We start from the raw sequence: 24,209 nt of genomic DNA, 5'->3' as shown, positions 1-24,209 counted from the left end.
AAGAGGATAAAAGCTGAGTGACTGAGTCTTTTTCCAGCACTGCTTCGGTCCTGTGTTACCCAACAGAAGCTGGGTCAATGAGATTCTCTGAAAGATTACCAAATTGTGGGAGGTTGCTGACCTCAGCAGGAAAGCACAGAAAAGAGAGAGAAAGAACAGAGTGAGGCAAATGCAAAAGAAAGAAAGTGTTGTCACTTTCAAAGATTCTGATACCTGCTGCAGTCGGAGATGATAACCACACAAAGCAAAAAATTCAAAGCGGAGTCACGCTGGACGTGAAACACCAACTCTGTCTCTGTCCAGAAATGCTGTCAGGCCGACTAGAGTTACTCCAGCACATTTTGCTTTCAGACAAGTTAATGGTTCGTTTTATCCAGCTCCTCACATCAGGAGCAAGAGGGAGGAGCTGTTCAAAAATTATTGTAGATACAGTGTGATTTAACCAACTAACCTTGGCCAATGAGCACTGCTCCAACGGGAACTGACTGACCTTCAAAAGGCACTCAAGATGAAGTGGCACTTATAGACAGCATACTGGCAAGGGAAACCAGAAACTGTAATCATTCCGGTTTACAAAATAGGTCCAAGCTTGAATCACTTGATGCACCACTTATCTATCCCAAGAGCACAGGCCGCAGTAGGGGTAAAACTTGTCAAAAGCATCATTGACTCAATGTGAGATAACAAGGTGTAGAGCTGGATGAACACAGCAGGCCAAGCAGCATCAGAGCAGGAAGGCTGATGTTTTGGGCCTAGACCCTCTTTCTGAAATGTCAGCTTGCCTGCTCCTCTGATGCTGCTTGGTCTGCTGTGTTCATCCAGCTCTACGCCCTGTTATCTCAGATCCTCCAGAATCCGCTGTTCCTGCTATCTCATTTACTCAATGTGATAGTTCAAATGTCACGACAAAAGAGACAGGAAGAGAATAATACCAGACATTTAGAAAATAGCACAGTTTCTAGATGATGCAGCTTGGTTGATAAAATCAGAATGAGAGAGAACAGGAGGCCATTCAATCCATCCAGCCTCTACTGGCTCCTTGACAGAGCTATCCAGTTAGGCCCAACCCAGAGCCCTGTTCCCTAGCAAGAATTTATATCTAATTCCCTTTTGAAAGTTCAATCTGCCCTTTCAGGCAGTGTCGCTCAGATCATGGAATATTTCTGCTAATCTCCACAGCAAAACCCACCCACCCGCCCTCCCCCGGCACCACCACACCCCCACCCCACCCCACCCCACCCGCCCGCCTGTCAAGCCTTCCCCATCATTCAGTAAGATCAGCGCTGGTCTGTTTGTGTTTCAAATTTCACATTCCCATCCACCAACCCCTGTCTGTTATCTAACGGTATGAAGTGGTCTTCAAACTATGATTGTATTAGAAAGTGGAGATTAGATCTCCCTCTCCAGAGCGGCAGACACAAAGTTGGAATCGCTACCACAACAGAGGCCTGTCCAAGCCACTCTGCGGCCCTCAAACCCTCTGCACTACAAAGACTCTTTCTCAGGAGTTCCAACAACGTTCCAACACATTTTCTTACCCAGATACCAAGATTCTCTGTTCCTAAACACAGGAAGTCCGATGCAGACGCACTCCCCTTCTCTAATAATGACAGAATTTCAAACTCAACTCAATGAAAAACTGGTCAAAAATATCCAACTTCCAGCATCTCCATACTGCATTCCATCCCCACACTCCCATCAGAACTGTCCAAAATATACAGCTGACAAAACCTGCAGTCAGAAACTCTGCCAATGCGATTTTTTTTTGATTGTACACAAGCTGGGAAATTGTGTTATTTTTATCTCCACAGCCTTTCTGGATTAATCGGTTTCATCCCTGGTCAGGCCATCTCCTAGAGAGACGCCAGGATACATTAACAGGCAGCGACCAGTCCTATTCGGACTGTCAGAGCGCACACAGACACACGATTGGTATTATTACATCGTCCCCTCTCATTCCCAGCAATCGCTCGGGTGTATTTTTAAACTGACATCTGGAATCTTGATTGGCTGGTTAATCGAACAATGCTGCTATTTTTAATGTCCATTAATGTTGCAGAGCCAGAATATCCACTCTGGGTAACAATGCAGGAACATGCTATTAAACTTGCTGAAATGGCATGTAATTGAAACTTTAGTTTTAATATTGATAAGTGAGAGCTATAGCATTTTGTTTGCAAAAGTAATGCAAATTACATCAAACAAATAGCAATGGAGCCTACTGGATGAGGATTACAGACATACAAATTACTGAAAGCAGCTTTAATAATACCAACAATTCTGCAATTAATACATGGGGCCATTTACCGCCTCCTCAGGCTGCACTTGGGAGTACTGGCTCATTCCCATTGTTATATGATAAAACAGACATTAATGGCCTGAGAACGGCTCTTGTGTTGCAGTGGTAATGTTTTACCTCCGAGCCAGAAACCCCGGGTTCATGTCTCACCTACTCCTGGGGAGTGTAATACCAAGTCTGAACTGACTGATGAGCAATGTATCGATAAGAGACCCCAGTGAGAGTGTGAGAAGTAATTGGCAAGGATGACACCAGGTTCAGGAGGTTATACCTTTCCAAGGCTGACCTGATCTGATAGATATATTGAAACAAGAAAGGCAGGGTTTCTTGGGTAGAAGTAAAGGTAAATTATCTCAGCGCAGCCACAAGCTATGGACAGAGAGCAGACACTAACCAGTCCATGAGGGAATTCAGAACAATAGTCTTTACCCAAGGGGTGGATCACACTGGCAAAGGGGGTGACGGAGGCGAATTTTGCGCATGTGTTTAAGAGAAAGCTTGACAATCTCTTTCAAGTCAAATGTAGGACTGTTCTGTGCACAGCAAGCTCCCACAAACATCAATGCACTAATGACCAGAGAACTTGCTTTCCATAACTTGATTGGGAGGTAACGATTGGACAGGGAACCAGGAATAACTCACGGGGGCTTCTTTGAAATAGTGCCATGGAATCTTTTACATTTACCCAAGAGGTTAGATACAGCCTTAGTTTAATGCCCCATTAGAGAGGGAGCACTTCCATAAGTGTCACCCTCCCAGTGTGTGTCATCAAGGTCAACAGTCCCATATTCAACTGGAGTGGTCAGTAATGGGTGCTCTTAGTGAAGTTTCACAGTTAGTTGGGATGATGGGTGATGGAATGAGCCTTGGGGTTCTGGTCAAACTTTTCATTAAAAAACATACCAAAAACACTGTTTTCTAGTGGGTCTGTCCAACCACAGACTGCTTCTGAGTCTCTGCTTCATCCACTTCCCACAAGGTCCAAGGGTTTGTGTCGAGGATTTGCTGTACAGCCTGCCCATCAGTGAGCATTAGCATACTGTTCCTGTCATCAGCCTCACTACAGACCACCATGTTAGAGGAGGCTGCCTGCTCTGTGGATCAGGCCGAGCTGGACTGTTAGGATAGGGATCTAAACGGGCTGCCTTGCCTGGTGTGGGAGAGGAACACTGCTTGTTATTTTAATGAAAAGGGACTCATGCCTTAAACATCAAGTTTATTGCACATCAGTCCCAAGTTACAGCAGAGATTGTTACAAATGGTGGGTCCCCATCCTGAACTGTTCTCCAATCAAGTCAGAATGGACAGTGCTTAGGGCACTCCTCCATATTAACCCTTTCATAGCTCAATAAACTCATCGAGCCAACAGGGCAGTTCTGTTCAACACTGTGACTTTTAAACACAATGATACTATCAACCCATTACTCATTGCCACTCTAATTATGCACTCGAAATACATGCATCCAGACCAGGAGGGCAGCATCAGTGCTCTGCACATTGCAGTGCCTTCATTTAGCTGCAGTACAACTCACCAGCACTGATCCTGAAGAGGGGCCTGACAATTACATGCTTTCGATGAAGAGGAATTAACAGGTCTGTTACAAATCTGCTTACAAATTAATGGGTTTATCTGTTAGTATCCGACAGTGGAATAGCATCCCTGGGAGAGGGGAAACAAAGTTAACAAGCCAAGGCTGTCGGTGATAGTGTGATGAGCTGGACAAGCTCAAAGCTAAAAACAACAAAACCTGCATTTATATGACACCTGTTAAACCCCGAGGACTTCTCAAACTGATTTTCAGCAAATCAGGCATTCTGAAGCATGCTTAGTGCTATACTGTGGGAAGAACGGCCACAAATTGCAATGTAATAATGTCCCAGAGTAATTCTCTCATGAAGTTGATAAACATTGTTTGGGACACCAAAACAAGAATTCCCACTGCTCTTCTTCCAAACATGACCATGGGATTGTTTTGCACCCACCCAGACAACGCCTTAGTTCAATATCTCGTCTCAAAACAGCACCACAAACAGTGCTGCACTCCCTCAGCACTCCAAGACGAGAACTGGTTAGATTTCTGGGTTCTGGTCTCTGGAATGAGGTGGAAACACTGCCCCCTGAGCCACATCCAGCTAATTACAGCCACAATCAAACTGGCGTATGACAGAGTGTGGTTTCAGCAGGGTCTAGACCCAAACTAACCCAGGAGGGAAGTCACTGTTAGCAACTTTCAGCCAGTCATTACAGAGTCAGATAAATCAGACTCAGAGCTGGTGATACAATTTCCCAGATCATGTTCAATACTCACAACAAAAGATAAAGGGCAGTCATTTGAGATAAAGAAGGCCTTTCCCCACAGCTCAATAACTGTTATCTTGCTCACTTGATTACTTTAGCTTAGTCACTTCTGAGCTCCTATGTATTCTGCTCCAATACATCCAAACTCCTGGATTAACAAAAGCATCACGTACTTAACAAGGCAGCACTTCCCACCATCACACTTGTAGTTCTCAGCTCCTCAGTGCAGTGACTGTCAAAGATGCTCAGTACTCCAAGAATAGGGACTCGAACTCAGCATGATCAAGGTCACAAGCTGACAGATGCTGGTGGTTGGGGAGGGGGGGGGGGGGGGGGGGGGAGAGGAGATGGACAAATGCACAAAAGGGAAAAATAAAACAAAGGATACGCTGATTGGCTAAGATGCAGTAGGGCAGGACGTGGCTCGTACCAGGCATAACATCAACAAAATGGATCAGTGAGGGCAAATGGCTTGTTAGGAAACTGTAAATGTCACTCTGTTTTAACAGTTAGTATTGTAACTTCATCTGAGGCTCTGCACGTGAGTGTCTGAGTGAGCGACAGTGATGGGAAGGTAGATGCAGTTTGGTGGCATCTCCATGACATCAGCCCTGGATTCAAACTTGAATAACTATCTTGTCTTTCTGCTGTTACTCAATTCACTTGCATCACTATAAATAAATCCCACACTTTGCTGCAGAGACAGCAACTTCTGTTCCATTAGCCAATCTGAACGCTCACTCGCGACAATAATCTCTCTACTTCAGTCTCCAGCGAGGGTGAATCAGGGAGTCACACAGCAGGGTGGTGTAGGTTAGAGATGATGCCTATTTCCACGGACACAGTCTCAATGGGTCACCATCACCCAGGCACTGCTCAACAAGAGACTGATGTTAAAACTGATTAATTAACAGCAGGTACATACGAAAGACCGCTGTGGTGCGGTGGTAGAGGCCCCACCACTGAGCCAGGAGGCCCAGGTTTAGCGCCACTTTCTCGCAAAGTAGGTCACAACATCTCTGTAGCAAGTTGATAGAGAAAATATACTGCACAGATGGGGACTGATAGGTGTGTGCAGCTTTGAGAACGAGCTGCTCATAAGCTCTAAACACAAAGAGAAGTGTCTCGGTTTCTGTACTGACCAGTCAGTATTAGCAATGCAGAGCCCTTTAGAAGGCAATGGAACAATGCTAGAGTTGACTGAGAGCATGTCATGCTCACCAGACTTTGTATTTATAAGTTGGGCTCTGTGGATGATTGCACCCACCTTTTGGTTATTTCAAAAATCTTTTGTTGTGTTTTTGGTTCCACATCAGTCCCACGCTCCTGATTTTTGGGCACGTGGGTGGGGAGGGTGCAGGCAGCTCAGAGACCTCCTCATGCGGTTGCTCCTGGGCCCAGCCAGACTGGCATCAAACAGGTCCAGGCAGTGGATTGTGGAGGGGGTCATCTCTGCCGACTGCCTGACCCTCTTCAGCTGCTATGAGTCAGGAAGGGAGTTACTTGCTGTTAGATTCCTAACGTCTGACTTCCTCTTGTGGTCACTGTCTTTACTGTAGTGAGTCCAGTTGAGTTTTGCTCAATGGTAACCCACAGGATGTTGGCAGCTGGGGATTCAGGAATTGAATGTCAATGCATGGTGGTTAGATGTTCTCTTGTTGGAGGTTGTGGTGAATCCAGGAACCCGCGGATGTGTACACTCAAAATGGAGGGTGACAGACTTTTGGAGAGTAATAGAACGAAGGAACATGGCGGTACAGCAGGAAAGTTGACCAGCTATGAACTTATTAGATGGAACAGTAGTTTCGATGGGCTGAATGGCCAGCTTCTGCTCCAATTTCTCCTGGCAGCCCACGTACTAGGAAGTGCAGATGAGAACAAAAACAAGGTCCAGCATTAATGTCTTTTTTACATAAAGCAATTGTGTAATTTGGGCACGGGAACAGCCGAAGCAAATATATCTCAAACATTTTCCAGATACCCACCTCCTGCTTCGAAGGAAGGTTAATGACACCTCGCAGCTAAAGCACTTGAAGTTTCTCAAATGTAGCAAGTTGCAGTATGGCAGGAATTTAAAACTAACAAACACAACAGTGAAGAAGGATCCCAACCCGAAATGTCAACTTTCCTGCTCCTCTGATGCTGCCTGGCCTGCTGCGTTCCTCCAGCTCCGCACAAACGTAACGGTGTGACTGGGGACAGTGTTTGTCTTGGCAGGAGCCTTGGTTAGACAGTGATTAAAGGCTTAGCTGGCGACTACTCCAATATGCTCAACAGTTTTATCATCATGTTGGCACAGCCTCCACTGCACACAGGCCTTCGGAACAGATCCTTAGGGGCAACACAGTCTTCAGTCAATTTATTTCATGCACTGAGCTCTAGTTTAATAAACATTGTTTTGAAACATAAAGGCAATTGCTTACTGACAGCTTCTATAATTCTCGTCTTCAATCATCCAACACATAACCAGCAACTCATCAAACAAATGAAATTACGTTCCAGTCCATCACAGGCTTGACGGCAGCTACTGGCATATTGTCCCTCATCTCCGTATGTGTCTTCTCCTGAAAACAGTCTGTACACAGCAGGTAGAGACAGACAGACAGAAGGCACTAACGTACTTGGAGAGGCTTTACTCTTGGGTAATCTTCATGGTCAGCTCCCCAGTGATCACCATCCCACACTGTGAAACTTCATTGTACAAAGCCTTGGTCAGATCATACTTTGAACATCACATGTAGTCTTGGACCCTAAATCCTTTGGGGCCTTAGAGGGGTACAGCAGACTCCGAGTGAAACCCGAACATAAATGTAGCTGAACTGCAGAAGTGGAGATAGCAAGGTGCAGAGCTGGATGAACACAACATGCCAAGCAGCATCAGAGGAGCAGGAAGGCTGACGTTTCAGGTCTCGACCCTTCCTCAGAAAGGACCTTTCTTCATTTTCTGATGAAGGGTCTAGGCCCAAAACGTCAGCCTTCCTGCTTCTCTGATGCTGCTTGGCCTGCTGTGTTCATCCAGCTCTACACCTTGTTACCTCAGATTCTCCAGCATCTGCAGTTCCTACTATCTCTTAAAAAGTGGAGAGTTGATCAGATGAGGGTGATTAGATAAATAAAAAGTTTTGATCGTGCAGTGAGGAGAAATTATTTCCTCCAATATGGAAATCTAGAACTAGAAAACAGCTTGAATTAAAATCAGGAGTAAAATCAGGAAGCACTTTTCCACCAGAATAATGAAAATCTCAAACTCACTGGCCTTAAAGACTATCAATTGCTTTGGTGCATCCTGTCCACTCACCAGTTACAGAAAGCAAGGTAAAACTGGGCACAGCACAGGGCAAGGAGACCGCCCTGGAACAGGAACAAAATGTGTCGCAGAATCCATCACAGGACAGCTTCACCAAATCCCTGACTCAAACCGAAGATGTTATCACACAGTTTCAGAGATGGTAGGAACTGCCAATGCTGGAGAATCTGAGATAACAAGGTGTAGAGCCAGATGAACACAGCAGGCCAAGCAGCATCAGAGGAGTAGGAAGGCTGACATTTCGGGTCAGGGCCCGTTTTTTCTGAAGAAGGGGCAAGACCCGAAACATCCGCTCTCCTGCACCTCTGGCGCTGTTTGGCCTGCTGTGTTCAACCAGCTCTACACCTTGTTACCTCATGTTATCCCACTGTATTCCTTGGAGTTTAGAAGAATGAGAGGCTCCTTCATTGAAACGTTCAAGGTACGTTGACAGGGAAAGGTTGTTTTTCCTTGTGGGAGAATCTAGGACCATGGATAGAATCTCAGAGAAAGGGCTCCCATATTCAAGACAGACATAAAGGGGGAATTTGTGAATCTGTGGAATTCTTTACCCACAAGAGGTCTTGAGAGGCTGGGTCAACAAAATATTTTGAAGGCCAAGGCATTTTTCTTTAATAAATGGGTGGGAAACTGGAGTTATCAGATTATCTATGATCACGTCAAATGGCGAAGTTGGCTTGTTGGGCTGAATGGCAGACTTCTGTTCCCAGATCTTAGGGCTGTGCTAACCCCGTACCTTTCAACATGGGACACGTGCTGAGAGAAACTCCTAGTGAACCAGTGAAGGAGTCTGTCGGTGACAGGGCTCCCAACAACAAACCAAAAAGAATCGCAGGTCTTCACAAATCCTCAGGGGCTGCACAAGTGAGTGAATCTCTTCATGGAACAGACACACAACCAATTGTGACCAGCTGCAGAGGCCAGGCCTCCATCCTCCTCTTGGGATCTCTGTTGATCTCCTGAGATCCTGGGCCTGAGCCTCAGCCCAAGTTGCTGGCTGCTACCGCGGACTCTCTGCAAGTAGGAAACCTCAGTATTGGTCCATTTATTAGCTACACAGAGTGAACATACACACCCATTGCTGCATTAACCTGGTGTTCACTATAATTAGAGGTTCGTAAGGAAGACAGAGACTGAAGGACAGGTGGGAGTTTCAGCATTTTATGAACAATGACACACACCTTCAGTGGGCTGGGGGTGGGGGAAGAGGATGTGAGAGTGGGATCAACAGCAGCTGGAGCTGGCTGCTCAAACCGCACTCTCCAGTTCATATTATAAAAAAATCAGTCCGAGGGCAACACTGGAAGACTGTCCCAAATGAAAGAACCCATATTTCCATAGCATCCAAAGGCGCCCCAGGCATTCACTGTCAGCATGTCTGAAATGCAGCAAGATTCCACAACTAGCAACGTGACAAAACAATCCTGACTGAGAGATTAATATTGGTCCAGGTTCTCTCGAAGAGCTCTCCAGCACTTAGAAACATAAAATCCCTGCTGTGTGGAAGCAGGCCATTTCGCCATCGAGTCCAGGCTGGCCCTCCAGACCATCCCACCCAGACTCACCTACCTCCACTACCCACAATCCCTGTAACCCTGCATTCCCTATGGCTAACCACTGAACTCTCACATCCCTAGACCCTACAGGCAATTTAGCATGGCCAACGCACCTAATCTGCACATCTTCAGACTGTGGGAGGAAACCCACGCAGACATGGGGGGAATGTGCAAACTCCACACAGACAGTCACCCGAGGGTGGGATCGAACCCAGGTCCCTAATACTGAGGCAGCAGTGCCAACCACTGAGCCATGGGATTTTTCACAAACTCAGGGTGCAGGTAGGGGCTGGGTTCGTGACACATCCAAAAGGTAGGATCGCTGACAGCACAGCACTTCCCTTAAAGTACTGCCTTGTGAGCATTAGCCCGAGCTCAGGATTGTGGAAAGCAGGGAATGGAATTCTCAACTTTCTGACTCCGAGGGGAGAGAGAGAGCAGAGAGATAATTGCTCAGCAACGCATCTCCTTCCAAAGGAGAGCAGCCTGAGAGTGACACATCCGCAACATATGTGCCCGTTACAGCAAACAGCAGCACACAATCCCTTCAATTCCCTTGGCAAATCCGGGAAAAGCAACGTCACTTATCAATGCACAGCTTAATCCAGTCGGATTATTTTTCCTCGCTGGCTGTTTAATCATCCAGGCCACTTTATTATTGGGCCCTGTTCCCAGATATGCAAAAACTTTATTATTATTTTATTCATGAATGGCTTTACTGAATCCACTTAACATTCATATAAAGAACCCAAACAGTAATTTAAAGTGCTGTATTTGAGAAGGGATTACTGATTGAGCTGTCCTTGTTCTAACTGGTCATTTGATGGTTGCATCAGGCTCTGATGTTAGCTTTAACTGGAACTTTAACACAAGGCGGAGAATTCTGAAGTTTTGAGGGAGGCTGGATGTACAGAGTCTTTATTGAAACTAAAAGTGCTGAAATGAAATAACTTTTTCTCAAAAAAATTAAAGTGGCCGCTTCACATATTGAACAACGAAATTGCGCACGTGCTCAATTTTGCATCTACAAATCGGAGGGTTTGGGGGAGGACCGGGAGGCATCACTGTGATACTAAAGGCATTAGGTAGCAGGTCGATAAAAAGAAACCATTTCCTGATTGAAAGTGTTGTTATCTCTTAAAAAGGGCATCAACATTACACATGCTCACAATATCACAGCAGGTGGCCTGAGGGTAAAAAGATCTCTAACTCGATCTGTATCCAGAATCAAGTGAAAACGGCCCTTTCCTGGAAACCTGCTTCTCTGTTGAAAACCACAAGGTTACTATTAGCCCTGATACTTGGGTACCTTCAGAAAGTAAATGTCTATATCAAACAGTTAGCTGTAACACATGGATTCTTCAATACTATGATTCTCAGTTTTGTACAAATATACAAGAGAAGATAAACAAGGCCACATCACATTACTTAATTTAGATTGAAGAGGTAGGGACTGTTCTTTTTGAAGAAATGAAAGCAGCCAATAGGAGGCCTAATAGTTTTCATAATCATGACGGGGCTGGATAGGAGAGAATCTGTTCAGGTTTGTAAGTGTTTTCAGGAACTAGAGGGCACAAATTTAACATGATTTACAAAAGGAGATGTGAGGGGAAAAAAATACACAGTTTCACAAAGCAAGTAGTGTGGATGTGAAATGCACTGCCTGGAAGCAGGGTAGAGGCAGTAAACTGGGGCATTCACGAGGGTATTGTTTTTAATTGAAAGGATCATTCTTCAATGTGCAAGGGTGTGGGGAGAAAGGTAGAAGGATGGTAATAAATCATGGTGCGTATTTGGAGAGCTAGTACACACATGGTGGGCTGAATGGTTTCCTCTACACAATAATAACACCCTGCCAGACGCTGACTGACCACAGTGAGGAAGGATTAGCTCCAACAATGTGGATTCTGTATGGATAGAGCTTAGAAACGCCAAAGGGCCAAAATCCATTAGTGGGGAATTATATGTCAACTTCCAAACTATAGCAGTGATGTTGGGAATGATATTAAACAGGTAATTAGAGATATATGCAATAAAGGAACATCTGTAATTGTGGGTGACTTGAATCTGCTTATAGATTGGGCAAATCAAATTCGTAACAATACCGTCAAGGAGGAATTCCTAAAGTGTGCTTAGGATGGTTTTCTGGACCAATAAATTGAGGAACGAACTCGAGAACGGGCCATCCTTGACGAGGTATTGTGTAAGGACAAAGGAATGTTTGACAATCTGGTTGAGTGGGGTTCCTTGGGGACAAATGACTATTATAGAATTCCTCTTAAAGATGGAGATTGGTGTCATTGATTCTGAGACTCGAGTACTATTTAAATTGAATTTAAAATCGAAGAAACTCTGATGACATGAGGTGAGAGTTGGATAGGGGAACGTTACTTAAAGGGATGAGGATGGAATGGCAACGGCAAACATTCAAGAGCACATGGGTGAGCAGCAAAAACTGTCCACTCCTGTCTGTGCAGAAGTAAAATAAGAAAAGGTGGCAAACCATGACGAACAAGAGAAATTAGAGGTGGTGGCAGATTCAAGGTGGAGACATACAAATTAGCCAGAAAGATCAGCAGACATGAGGAGTGGGAGCAATTTAGAATTGAGCAAAGGAGGACAAAGGGATTGATTAAGAGTGGGAAAAGGCAGGAAACAAAAATTAGGAATACGTGGGCCTTTTTCAGATTGGCTAGAAGTGATGAGTGGAGTTCCCCAGGGATCAGGACTTAAATGCCAGCTGTTCACAATATACGCTCATGGCGTAGATTACGTGATTAAATGTCATATCTCCAAATTTGGAGATATCTGCAACTCTGGTTGCAAGCTATGAGGAGAATGCAGAAACGCTTCAGTGTAAGTTGAGTGAGTGAGAAAACGCATGGCATTTGTAGTATAACTGGGATGAAGAGGAGGTTGTCCACTTTGGTGGCAAAAGCAGGAAACTAGATTATTTGCTTGGCCATAAAGTGAGAGAGGGGAATGTGCAACAAGATCTGTACATTCTCACACACCGGTGACTGAAGGGAAGCAGGCACTCAACAGGTGTTAAAGAATCCCCTCAAAGTTAGAGGGTCGGTGTACAGGAGCAGGGATGTCTTGCTGCAATTACATAGGGCCTTGGGGAGAGCACACCTATAGTAGATGTTGTAGTATTGGGGGAGTGCAGACTGATTCCTGGGATAGCAGGACTGACACACAGGGAGAGGTTGAATCAGTAGGATTATATACTTGCTGGGGTTCAGAAGAACAAGAGGGGAAAATCACATGGAAACCTCTAAAATTCTACAGGACTGGACAGGATAGATGCAGGAAGAGATAGTATCAGAGATAATGGGAACTGCAGATGCTGGAGAATTCCAAGATAATAAAATGTGAGGCTGGATGAACACAGCAGGCCAAGCAGCATCTCAGGAGCACAAAAGCTGACGTTTCGGGCCTAGACCCTTCATCAGAGAGGGGGATGGGGAGAGGGAACTGGAATAAATAGGGAGAGAGGGGGAGGCGGACCGAAGATGGAGAGAAAAGAAGATAGGTGGAGAGAGTATAGGTGGGGAAGTAGGGAGGGGATAGGTCAGTCCAGGGAAGATGGACAGGTCAAGGAGGTGGGAGGAGGTTAGTAGGTAGATGGGGGTGCGGCTTGGGGTGGGAGGAAGGGATGGGTGAGAGGAAGAACCGGTTAGGGAGGCAGAGACAGGTTGGACTGGTTTTGGGATGCAGTGGGTTGGGGGGGGGAAAGAGCTGGGCTGGTTGTGTGGTGCAGTGGGGGGGAGGGGACGAACTGGGCTGGTTTAGGGATGCAGTAGGGGAAGGGGAGATTTTGAAACTGGTGAAGTCCACATTGATACCATTAGGCTGCAGGGTTAGACTGCATCCACTGTACCCGGTGTGGCCTCCTCTACATTGGGAAACCAAGCGAAGGCTTGGAGACCGCTTTGCAGAACACCTCCGCTCAGTTCGCAACAAACAACTGCACCTCCCAGTCACAAACCATTTCCACTCCCCCTCCCATTCTCTAGATGACATGTCCATCATGGGCCTCCTGCACTGCCACAATGATGCCACCCGAAGGTTGCAGGAACAGCAACTCATATTCCGCCTGGGAACCCTGCAGTGGACTTCACCAGTTTCAAAATCTCCGCTTCCCCTACTGCATCCCTAAACCAGCCCAGTTTGTCCCCTCCCCCCACTGCACCACACAACCAGCCCAGCTCTTCCCCCCCACCCACTGCATCCCAAAACCAGTCCAACCTGTCTCTGCCTCCCTAACTTGTTCTTCCTCTCACCCATCCCTTCCTCCCACCCCAAGGCGCACCCCCATCTACCTACTAACCTCATCCCACCTCCTTGACCTGTCCATCTTCCCTGGACTGACCTATCACCTCCCTACCTCCCCACCTATACTCTCTCCACCTATCTTCTTTTCTCTCCATCTTCGGTCCGCCTCCCCCTCTCTCCCTATTTATTCCAGTTCCCTCTCCCCATCCCCCTCTCTGATGAAGGGTCTAGGCCCGAAACGTCAGCTTTTGTGCTCCTGAGATGCTGCTTGGCCTGCTGTGTTCATCCAGCCTCACATTTTATTATCATAGATGCAGGAAGGATGTTCCCAGAACCAGGAGTCACAGTCTACAGAGTAAACCATTTAGGAATGAGATGAAGATACATTTCTTCATCCAGAGTGGTGAGACTATGGAATTCACTGTTACAGTACACACCAGGCTGAAACATTGTATGATATCAAGTAGTAGTTAGATATAGCACTTCTAAGGTTTTAGAGTAGATTTGCAGCTCCGGTCCTGCATGTTGTGGTTAGCTGGCTCACCGAGCTGGTTTGTTATTCTGCAGATATTTCATTACCGTGCTGGGTAACATCATCGGAGGCTGCACTGATGGAGTTACCCAGCAGGGTAATGAAACGTCTGCGGAATAACAAACCAGCTCGGTGAGCCAGCCAACCACAAGACATAGCACTTGGGGAAAAGCAGCAATCGGCTATTGAGTTGGGCAATCAACCAGGATGAATAGCAGAGCAGGCTTGAACAGCCAAATAGACTGTTCCTGTTCATTTTTATCTACGTCACAATGGGCCAGAGCTCCCTCCCTAACGTCATTGTGGGCGTCCCTACTCCAAATGGGCTGCAGTGGTTCAAAAGGCATCTCACCACTACCTGAGACAAAGCTTTGTGCTCTTCCAGTAAATATGGCGAAGCAATTTTATTATCACCACTAACCTTTTAAAGTAATTCATCACACAACTCCAAATCACAACTGTAAACTAAAACCCAGCCAGGCTGAGCAAGAGGAATATGGAATCTGCGTTTATTTATTTATATTGTATCAGAAAGCAAACATGCAGAGTCTCATCACAGCCTCAGCTCTTCAAAGCATGTTCTTTATGTGAAGTGCAGACACTGTTCTCTCGACAGATGTTGCAGAAATAAAAATCAGAGATGAATGAGAGTTCTGCCTGTTTTGGGTGGGGGGGGGGGGGGGAGTGGTTTGTGGACAGAACATTCACTAATGGTCCTATCACAGCATCTACAATTCGACTGTGCAGAAAGGCAAGGGGAGCAGATTCAGAGTAGCCCCACTATCTACAGGGTTCCCCTCTGAGCCACTCAGCCACCCAGACTTGGAAATATAATCACTGCTCCTTCAGTGACAATGGGTCAAAATCCTGGAACTTCCTGCCGAACAGCAACATGGGGTATCCCTATACTAATGATGTTAAAAGGCTCTCTGCAAGGCCAATAGGAATGGGCAACTGATGTTGGGCTAAGCAACGGTGCCCACAATGATGGATAAATGAGAGAGAGAGATTAGGGCACAGAGACAACCTTCAGCCTCTTTTTGGGAAAGTGGCATAACATCAGTAACACAGGAACCTACTCAGAGAGGTGGCCCCGATTCATGTCTCACTGGAAAGAGGTACCTCTGATAATGCAGCACCCATCAACGCAACTGTCAGATCCACAGGAGAAGCTCCTCTGTGTGCGTGTGGGAAGGACAGTGAATGAAGCACAGGAACTGACAGCAACCAAGAGGAGTCAACATATGGCTAGTTCTTCACCATGCTCAGGTACAATTAGGGGGTGAAAGACCACCATAGCTACTATGCTGGCATCTATTAATACACTGTGGCATCATCGCAAACAGACCCATGCAACCCAACCATTTACACACAGCCCGGCGTGAGATTCAGGTTTAGGCTTGGCTGCTAACTTCTTCCACATCGCCAATGGCTGTAGGGTGCCACCTGAGAGCTGAGGGATTGGCTGTGGGGTGGGGTCTGCAATTTGCAGGAACATCCCGTCAGCATTTCCTTGGACAAGGCTCAAAATAATTGTCAATGTTCCTGGGAGATGACCCTTTCAAGTTTGTAAATTCTGGAAAAATAGGGTTAGTAGAGAAAGGCTGTACATATCCCTGGAACCAAGGATAGCAGATCTTCACTCTTACCGAAGTTTAACTCAGGTGAATAAAACTGTGCTCCCAGTCTCAACAAAGGCCCCACATAATTGCAATGAGGTTTCATCATTCCTAAACTCCAACCCCTTCATACTGAAGACTAATGTTCCATTTGTCAAAGTAGTGTCAGAGAGGGGGCAAGGCACAACTCTATAGGCTCAGATTTCCCAGCTGGAGGTTCCAAACCGAATGGACCATTAATAGAAACTGCCATATCTTACACTGTGACACCCAATTAAGAACTGAGTTTAAATATTTCTCATTTTTGTTGTCCAAGTGTTGTCCAACAGATAGCACTGGCAAACCACAGGTGTGGTAACTAATTCGGCCTCATCTGTGCGCGTCAATAAAAGTTATCAGACAATATGGTCAATGTGTACATTACATCTGTCACCATTCAGCAAGAAGATTTACAGTCGGTCTTTCTCCTTCAGTGTTTGGACCTCTGCAATGAATTTCACAGCAGCGGTATGTCTCCATGCTGCCTCTAGCCGAATAGTTGGGGAGTGATATGTTGGATTTTTTGAGGGGAATTGACTGCTGAAAATGTTGGTTTGTCCAAGGAGCCTCACTACTGATGATGTACATTACACACCACTTTAGTAGATAACCAAGGAGACAGACACACAGCTTTTTGTTCTTCCATGTTACTAACAATCATACCAAAACTGTCCACATTATAGCGTCTAAACACAAGTCACACACTCAGCGATACATCACTGAACTGCAATTCAATATATCTGGACACCCAATTATCTCCATCTCCACTCAGCTCATGTTGCTGACAACACTGGATTAGAATCAAATACCACACCGAGGAGGCCGCAGCACAATACATCTTCCTGAAATTGAGTGCTCTCAAGCTTTACATTTCTATTGTAGCATTTCAGAAGCAGTTCCAGACACAGAACAAATCACTTTCCTCAAAAGGATCACTCGTCTCAATTATCTGCCCAACAACTTCCTTGACTTTTCCTGTCTGGTCTACTCCTGCATCTTCGAACAGGATTGGGGCTAAGAGGTCACTGCTTGAATGTTGCTGTGGAGAACTTCCTGCACAGGAAACACACCAGAAAACTTTGCACTGTCTCGCCTGCCACCTTTGTGGCTGTGGTACTCGGAGTAACTGCGGGGGCCTCACTCTATTCTCGCAGTGTCAGGAGAACATGCTCACCCTGTGGAAGCTGCTCACCCAGTCATGGCTCCCCCCACCCCCCCCCCTACCCCGTCCCAATGATCAGCAGTGTCAGGCCAACTCCCTCCCCCCAGGGGAGCTGGATTTCCTGCCTTGTTCAGAATTCACATACAATGGCTTCCTGCATCTTTGAGAATGTGCCAATTTGCTGAGGTAAACATACAATGAGCTTAATCAGTCATTGTTTTGCCATGTCATTAGTTCAACTTGGAAAGAATTACAAGTTTAAAAGCTCCAACTGGGACATGAATGAGAAACTGATATAACTTTACAAGGGGTTTGGGTGGGAAGTGGTGTGGGATAGTACAGGACTGTTGATTCACCAAGAACCTTTTTAATGCTGGTTTATTACCGAAGTTCAGTGCGATGAACACCCATGAAGTGGAACCAGTTCACCCACTGGAAAGGACTCCAGGCTGTTGCTCTGGGCCTTTTTTCTTCAGTGGAGAGCAGCGGAAGCCAGGCGGAAGTGAAGTCGGAGCTGAGAGGCAGTTGGGAAGGTAAGCGACCATTATTTAAACACTTACCTCGAAGCCCCAGGTCCTACACAGTAGGGCTTCCCTCCTGCCCTACTCCTCTAACCTAATTACAAGTCCACAGACTCACAGCAAGAAGAGCGGGAGCGTCGATCAGAGGCCTACAGGTGGGCGAGTCTCTGCTTTAAAGATTAGCAAATACCTACCTTGACTGTCTGAGCCCTCCATTCCTGTCCCAGCAGCAGAAAGAGCAGGAGCTCTAACCGAGAAGGACTCTCGTGTGTTGTCAAGGTAAGGCTTTTCAATTTATATCCTTGTGTATTGTGTAGTTTAATTGCTTAATTGAAAAAGAGTGTAGCAGAGAAGTACTAGAAAACTTTTACAACTTATGTATTAAATGCAAACTAAATAAGTAGTAATGGCTGGACAGGTGATGTGCTGTAGCTGTATGATGTGGGAGCTGGCTGAGGATGAAGGGTCTAGGCCCGAAACGTCAGCTTTTGTGCTCCTGAGATGCTGCTGGGCCTGCTGTGTTCATCCAGCCTCACATTTCATCATCTGCAGCAAGTGTTGGTTGCTGGACAAACTCCGGATCAGAGTAAATGATCTGGAATCTGAGCTTCAAACCCTGCGGCACATCCGGGAGGGGGAAGAGTTACCTGGACACTTTGTTTCAAGAGGCAGTCACACCCGGTAGATTAAATTACACAAATTCAGAAAGTGTTCAGGGACAAGGTGTGACTGTAACTGAGGCAGGTAGGGGGATTCCGAGTTCAGGAGTGCAGGGGCCTCAGACCTTGACCTTGAGCAACAGGTATGAGATTCTTGCTCCCTGTACTGATGAGGGAAAGGACTGTGGACAGGATGAACCAGCTGACCACGGCATCATGGTGCAGAAGGTCATTCAAGAGGGGGGGAGCAAAAAGACAGGTAGTTGTTATAGGGGGTTCTATCATTAGGGGGACAGACAGTATCCTATGCAAGCCGGATCGGGAGTCGCGCATAGTGTGTTGCCTGTCCGGTACCAGGGTGCGGGACATCTCCGACCGGGTTGAAAGGATATTGGAGCGGGAGGGGGAGGATCCAGTTGTTGTGGTCCATGTTGGGACTAACGACATCGGCAAAGCTAGGGCAGAGGACCTGTTCAGGGATTATGAAGCACCAGGAAAGAAATTGAAGTACAGGTCTTCAAGGGTCATAATCTCCGGATTACTGCCTGAGCCACGTGCCAATTGGCATAGGGAAAAGAAAATTAGGGAAGTCAACACGTGCCTAAGGGATTGGTGTGGGAAACAGGGATTCCATTTCATGGGGCATTGGCATCAGTTTTGGAACCGGGGGGGATCCGTACCGTTGGGACGGTCTCCACCTGAACCGATCTGGAAACAGTGTTCTAGCGAAAAGGATAGATAGGGTGGTCAGTAGGACTTTAAACTAATGAGTCGGGGGGGAAGGGAAAGTGAAAGAGACAGGGAGTATGGAGTTAAATGGAACGATAAGAAACAGAATAGCCTGTGTACAGGTGGATTTAAGCTCGAGGCAGACTAGGAACACAGCAAAAAGGAAGGATAACTTAAGACATCTTGGGATTTCCAACCTCTCTAATAATGATAAGAAAGCTAGCATTAAGACACTTTATCTAAATGCTCGTAGTATTCGTAACAAAGTAGATGAATTAACAGCACAAATCCTCTTGAATGATTATGATGTGGTAGGCATCACAGAAACATGGTTGCAGGGAGCTCAGGACTGGCAGTTAAACATCCAAGGATTCACAACATATCGAAAAGACAGGGAGGTGGGCAGAGGGGGTGGGGTTGCCTTGTTAGTTAAGAATGGAATTAAATCTACGGCACTAAATGACATAGGGTCAAAAGATGTGGAGTCTGTGTGGGTGGAATTGAGGAACCACAAAAGGCAAAAAAACTATAATGGGAGTTATGTACAGACCACCTAACAGTGATCAGGATGAGGGGCGCAAGATGCACCGAGAAATAGATAGGGCGTGTCAGAAAGGCAAGGTTACGGTGATCATGGGGGACTGCAATATGCAGGTGGATTGGATGAATAATGTTGCCGGTGGATCCAAAGAAAGAGAATTCATGGAATGTTTGCAGGATGGCTTTTTGGAACAGCTTGTGATGGAGCCCACAAGGGAGCAGGCTATTCTGGACTTAGTGCTATGTAATGAGCCAGACTTTATAAAAGACCTTAAAGTAAGGGAACACTTAGGAGGCAGCGATCATAATATGGTAGAGTTCAGTCTGCAGTTTAAAAGAGAGAAGGCAAAATTGGATGTAATGGTGTTACAGTTAAATAAAGGTAATTACAGGGGCATGAGAGAGGAATTGACGAAAATCGACTGGAAGCAGAGCCTAACGGGGAAGACAGTAGACCAACAACGGCAGGAATTTCTGGGTGTAATTGAGGACACAGTACAGAGGTTCATCCCAAAGAAAAGAAAGATGATCCGGAGTGGGATTAGACAGCCATGGCTGACAAAGGAAGTCAGGAAATATATCAAAGAAAAAGAGACAGCCTATAAAGTGGCCAAGAGCACTGGGAAATCAGAAGATTGGGAAGGCTGCAAAAACAGACAGAGGATAACAAAGAGAGCAATAAGGAAGAAGAAGAAGAAGATCAAATATGAAGGTAAGCTTGCTAGTAATGTTAGAAATGATAGTAAAAGCTTCTTTCAATACATAAGAAACAAACGAGAGGCAACAGTGGATATTGGGCCGTTCCAAATTGATGCTGGAAGGCTAGTGATGGGAGACAAGGAAATAGCTACTTAATAAGTACTTTGCGTCAGTCTTCACAGTGGAAGACATGAGTAGTACGCCATCAATTAAGGAGAGCCAGGGGGCAGAGTTGAGTACGGTAGGCATTACAAAAGAGAAAGTGCTAGAAAAGCTAAAGGGTCTAAAAATTGATAAATCTCCTGGCCCTGATGAGCTACATCCTAGAGTTCTGAGGGAGGTAGCTGAGGAAATAACGGAGGCTTTGGTTGTGATCTTTCAAAAGTCACTGTAGTCAGGGAAAGACCCAGATGATTGGAAAATTGCTGTTATAACTCCCTTGTTTAAGAAAAGATCAAGGCAAAAGATGGAAAATTATAGGCCGATTAGCCTAACCTCAGTAATTGGTAAAATTCTAGAGTCCATTGTCAAGGATGAGATTTCTAAATTCCTGGAAGTGCAGGGTCAGATTAAAACAAGTCAGTATGGATTTAGTAAGGGGAGGTCGTGCCTGACAAGCCTGTTAGAATTCTTTAAAGAGGTAACAAGTAGGTTAGACCAGGGAAACCCAGTAGATGTTATCTATCTAGACTTCCAAAAGGCCTTTGATACGGTGCCTCACGGGAGGCTGCTGAGCAAGGTGAGGGCCCATGGTGTTCGAGGTGAGCTACTGGCTTGGATTGAGGATTGGCTGTCAGACAGAAGGTAGAGAGTTGGGATAAAAGGCTCTTTCTCAGAATGGCAACTGGTGACAAGTGGTGTCCCACAGGGTTCAGTGTTGGGGCCACAGCTGTTCACCTTATATATTAATGATCTGGATGAAGGGACTGGGGGCATTCTGGCAAAGTTTGCCGATGATACGAAGATAGATGGACAAGCAGGTAGTACTGAGGAGGTGGGGGAGCTGCAGAAAGATTTAGACAGTTTAGGAGAGTGGTCCAGGAAATGGCTGATGAAATTCAATGTGAGTAAATGTGAGGTTTTGCACTTTGGAAAAAGGAATACAGGCATGGACTATTTTCTAAACGGTGAGAAAATTCGTAAAGCAGAAGTACAAAGGGATCTGGGAGTGTTGGTCCAGGATTCTCCAAAGGTTAACTTGCAGGTAGAGTCCGTAATTAAGAAAGTGCATGTAATGTTGTCGTTTATCTCAAGAAGGTTGGAACATAAAAGCAGCGATGTGCTTCTGAGGCTTTATAAGGCTCTAGTTAGGCCCCATTTAGAATGCTGTGTCCAATTTTGGGCCCCACACCTCAGGAAGGACATACTAGCCCTGGAGCATGTTCAGCGGAGATTCACACGGATGATCCCTGGAATGGTAGGTTTAACGTATGATGAACAGCTAAGGATCCTGGGATTGTACTTATTAGAGTTTAGAAGTTTGAGGGGAGATCTAATAGAAACTTACAAGATAATGTATGGTTTAGAAGGGGTGGACGCCAGGAAGTTGTTTCCATTAGGCGGGGAGACTAGGATCCGTAGGCACAGCCTTAAAACTAGGGGGGGTAAATTTAAAACTGAAATGAGATGACATTTCTTCAGCCAGAGAGTGGTGGGCTTATGGAATTCATTGCAGTGGAGGCCGGGACGTTGGATGCCTTCAAGGCAGAGATCGACAAATTCTTGATTTCTAAAGGAATCAAGGGCTACGGGGAGAGTGCAGGGAAGTGGAGTTGAAATGTCCAACAGCCATGATTTAAATGGCGGAGTGGACTTGATGGGCCCAATGGCCTTACTTCCACTCCTATGTCTTATGGTCTAATATCCAATTAGTCCTAGTGTTTAGAAACAGTGAATCTTAACAGGAATGGGGGTAGGGGGGGTGGTGGGAAAGAGGTGGTGGTGTTTGGTTGTGATGCCTCCTGCAGGTGACTGACTGTTAGCAATTATCACTGCAACTGTTAAACGGTGATGCTCCCAAAGGGTTGGTGCTATGGGCGGGGGGGGTGGTGGTGGTGAAATCCAGTATCCCTTTTCACCAAAGTCGGTCAGCATAACCTCAGTTTTAATGACCCTTTCTCAAACTGATCCATGAGGAAAGTGCAGCACCCCCAGGCAAAGTTCAATTTTGACATCCTCGGATCCCAAATATGGAGCATCAAAATGTTTGCAAAGAAATAACCCTCTGGTCTTAAGCAAAAAAAGTGTGGACTCTGTCTGGGTCTACTCACGAACTTTGTTCCATTCTCAGCTTCCCCTCCAATGTGAAAGCAACTCCCAATCATTTCTCTGCTCAGGCCTCACTCCCTGTGTGAAACCAACCCCCCCGCCGCCCCTGGGGAGACCCTGCTCAGGCCTCACTCCCTGGTGACTCCATCCCCACCCCCCAGGGGAGGCCCTGCTCAGGCCTCAGTCACGGTGTGCCCCCCCACTCCGGGAGAGACCCTGTGTGTGTTGCCATGTGCAGTCACTTACCCAGAAGGCAAGCCTCAATCAGTCAGCGTTTTCACAGACACCCCCAAACCCCCTCCAATCGTCACACATCTGCTGACCCAAGTTTGAGGGGCTCTAATCTCAGGGGGAGGCAACGGCCGAGTGGTATTATCACTAAACTGGTAATCCAGAAATCCAGCTAATGTTCTGGGGACCTGGGCTCAAATCCTGCCTCGGCAGATGTTGAAATTTAAATAATTCAATAAGAGTCTGATAATGTCTGTGAATCCATTGCTGATTGTCAGGAAAAGAAATCCATCTGTGTCACTCATGCCCTTTAGGGAACTGAAACTGCCATCCTTACCTGCTCTAGCCTCCCTGTGACTCCAGACCCACAGTCATGTGGTTGACTCTTAATTGTCACCTGGGCAATTAGGGATGGGTAATAAATTATGGTCTGAACACTGATTTACTCACCCCATGAGTGAATTAAAAAACTCTTAACACCAACTGACAATACAGTCCATCATAAAATTAAAACATGAGCCAAACAGATTTACAAATGTATTACTGAATATATAAAAACACAGATTACTGGAAGAGTACTTACATACAGTATAAGCAATTTAAAATTTACAACATCACCCCTCCATCTGTATCTTCAGCTTTATTTAATACCATTCATTAAAAATAATACGTAATCCATGTTTGATTAAATGCTTTCTAAACTCCTCACCACATCATTAAATGGCTCCCATCCCAAAGCAATTAATTAGCACTCAGCATAGTTTGTCACTGAAAGTGACAGTGAACGAGATGCAAAACATGTAACCAACAACCCGGGGCTGCATACAGTGAAGAGGACACGGGTTATAATAGAGGATTTTCCCCTCCAGCCCTTTCAAACACCACACATTCACACTGACCCAGCATAGTTCACAGGAGCTGTCAGGAGACAAACTCACCACTTTTTGCTCAGGTTCATTCATCGTGGCATAAAAGGTGAGCAACTTTAATCTGTCATATTTATAGCTATTACCACAGCTGCCTTGTGGTACCTTCTCAATAATCAACAACTCATTGCCACTTTCTACTCCTCTTAAAATAAATACTGGGCAGGATATACAGTCTCTGGCAGGGTACTGACCAAAAAAAAGGGATCGACTGGAGCTTATCAAGTTAAAATCAAAATGTCATTACTGGTGGGACTATACATCCCAGACCCTGTGACACAAATTGGAATCCTCCTGAGCGAAGTCTAAGGGGTGGTCGAACATTAGTGGATAACCTTATACAGCCTCGTCACGTCTGTCACCACCAGGAGGGCTTACAATGCTAACTGTTCTCCACCAAAGACTAACATCAGACAGGGTGGAGCTCGACATTAACTTTTATACACTGCTCCCTTATCAACACGACATAAAACTGTAAAACACTGCAAAATGGAAGCAGGCCATTTGGACTACTGAAACTTTACTGGTCATTCCATTTACATGAG

At 45.8% G+C, this 24,209-nt stretch overlaps 1 protein-coding gene across 6 annotated transcripts in view; it reads right to left on the bottom strand.

The window, feature by feature from the left end:
• LOC125463597 (protein kinase C alpha type) overlaps positions 1 to 24,209 on the bottom strand; it is a 343,618-nt gene that overhangs the window by 261,359 nt on the left and 58,050 nt on the right. The window contains exon 1 of one of the 6 annotated variants that reach the window (XM_048555057.2): positions 4,772 to 4,820. The exons of the other annotated variants lie outside the window; for them this stretch is intronic. Within the exon in view, the coding sequence (XP_048411014.1) occupies positions 4,772 to 4,796 (25 nt within the window). The 5' untranslated portion in view covers positions 4,797 to 4,820. Of the gene's footprint in view, positions 1 to 4,771; positions 4,821 to 24,209 lie in introns of those variants that run through there. 6 annotated transcript variants of the gene reach the window in all.

The sequence above is a fragment of the Stegostoma tigrinum genome, chromosome 22 (assembly GCF_030684315.1).
Source record: "Stegostoma tigrinum isolate sSteTig4 chromosome 22, sSteTig4.hap1, whole genome shotgun sequence".
Taxonomy (NCBI): Eukaryota; Metazoa; Chordata; class Chondrichthyes; order Orectolobiformes; family Stegostomatidae; genus Stegostoma; species Stegostoma tigrinum.
Note: the sequence above shows the minus strand (reverse complement) of the source record. Positions and strands in the feature narration are given on the sequence as shown.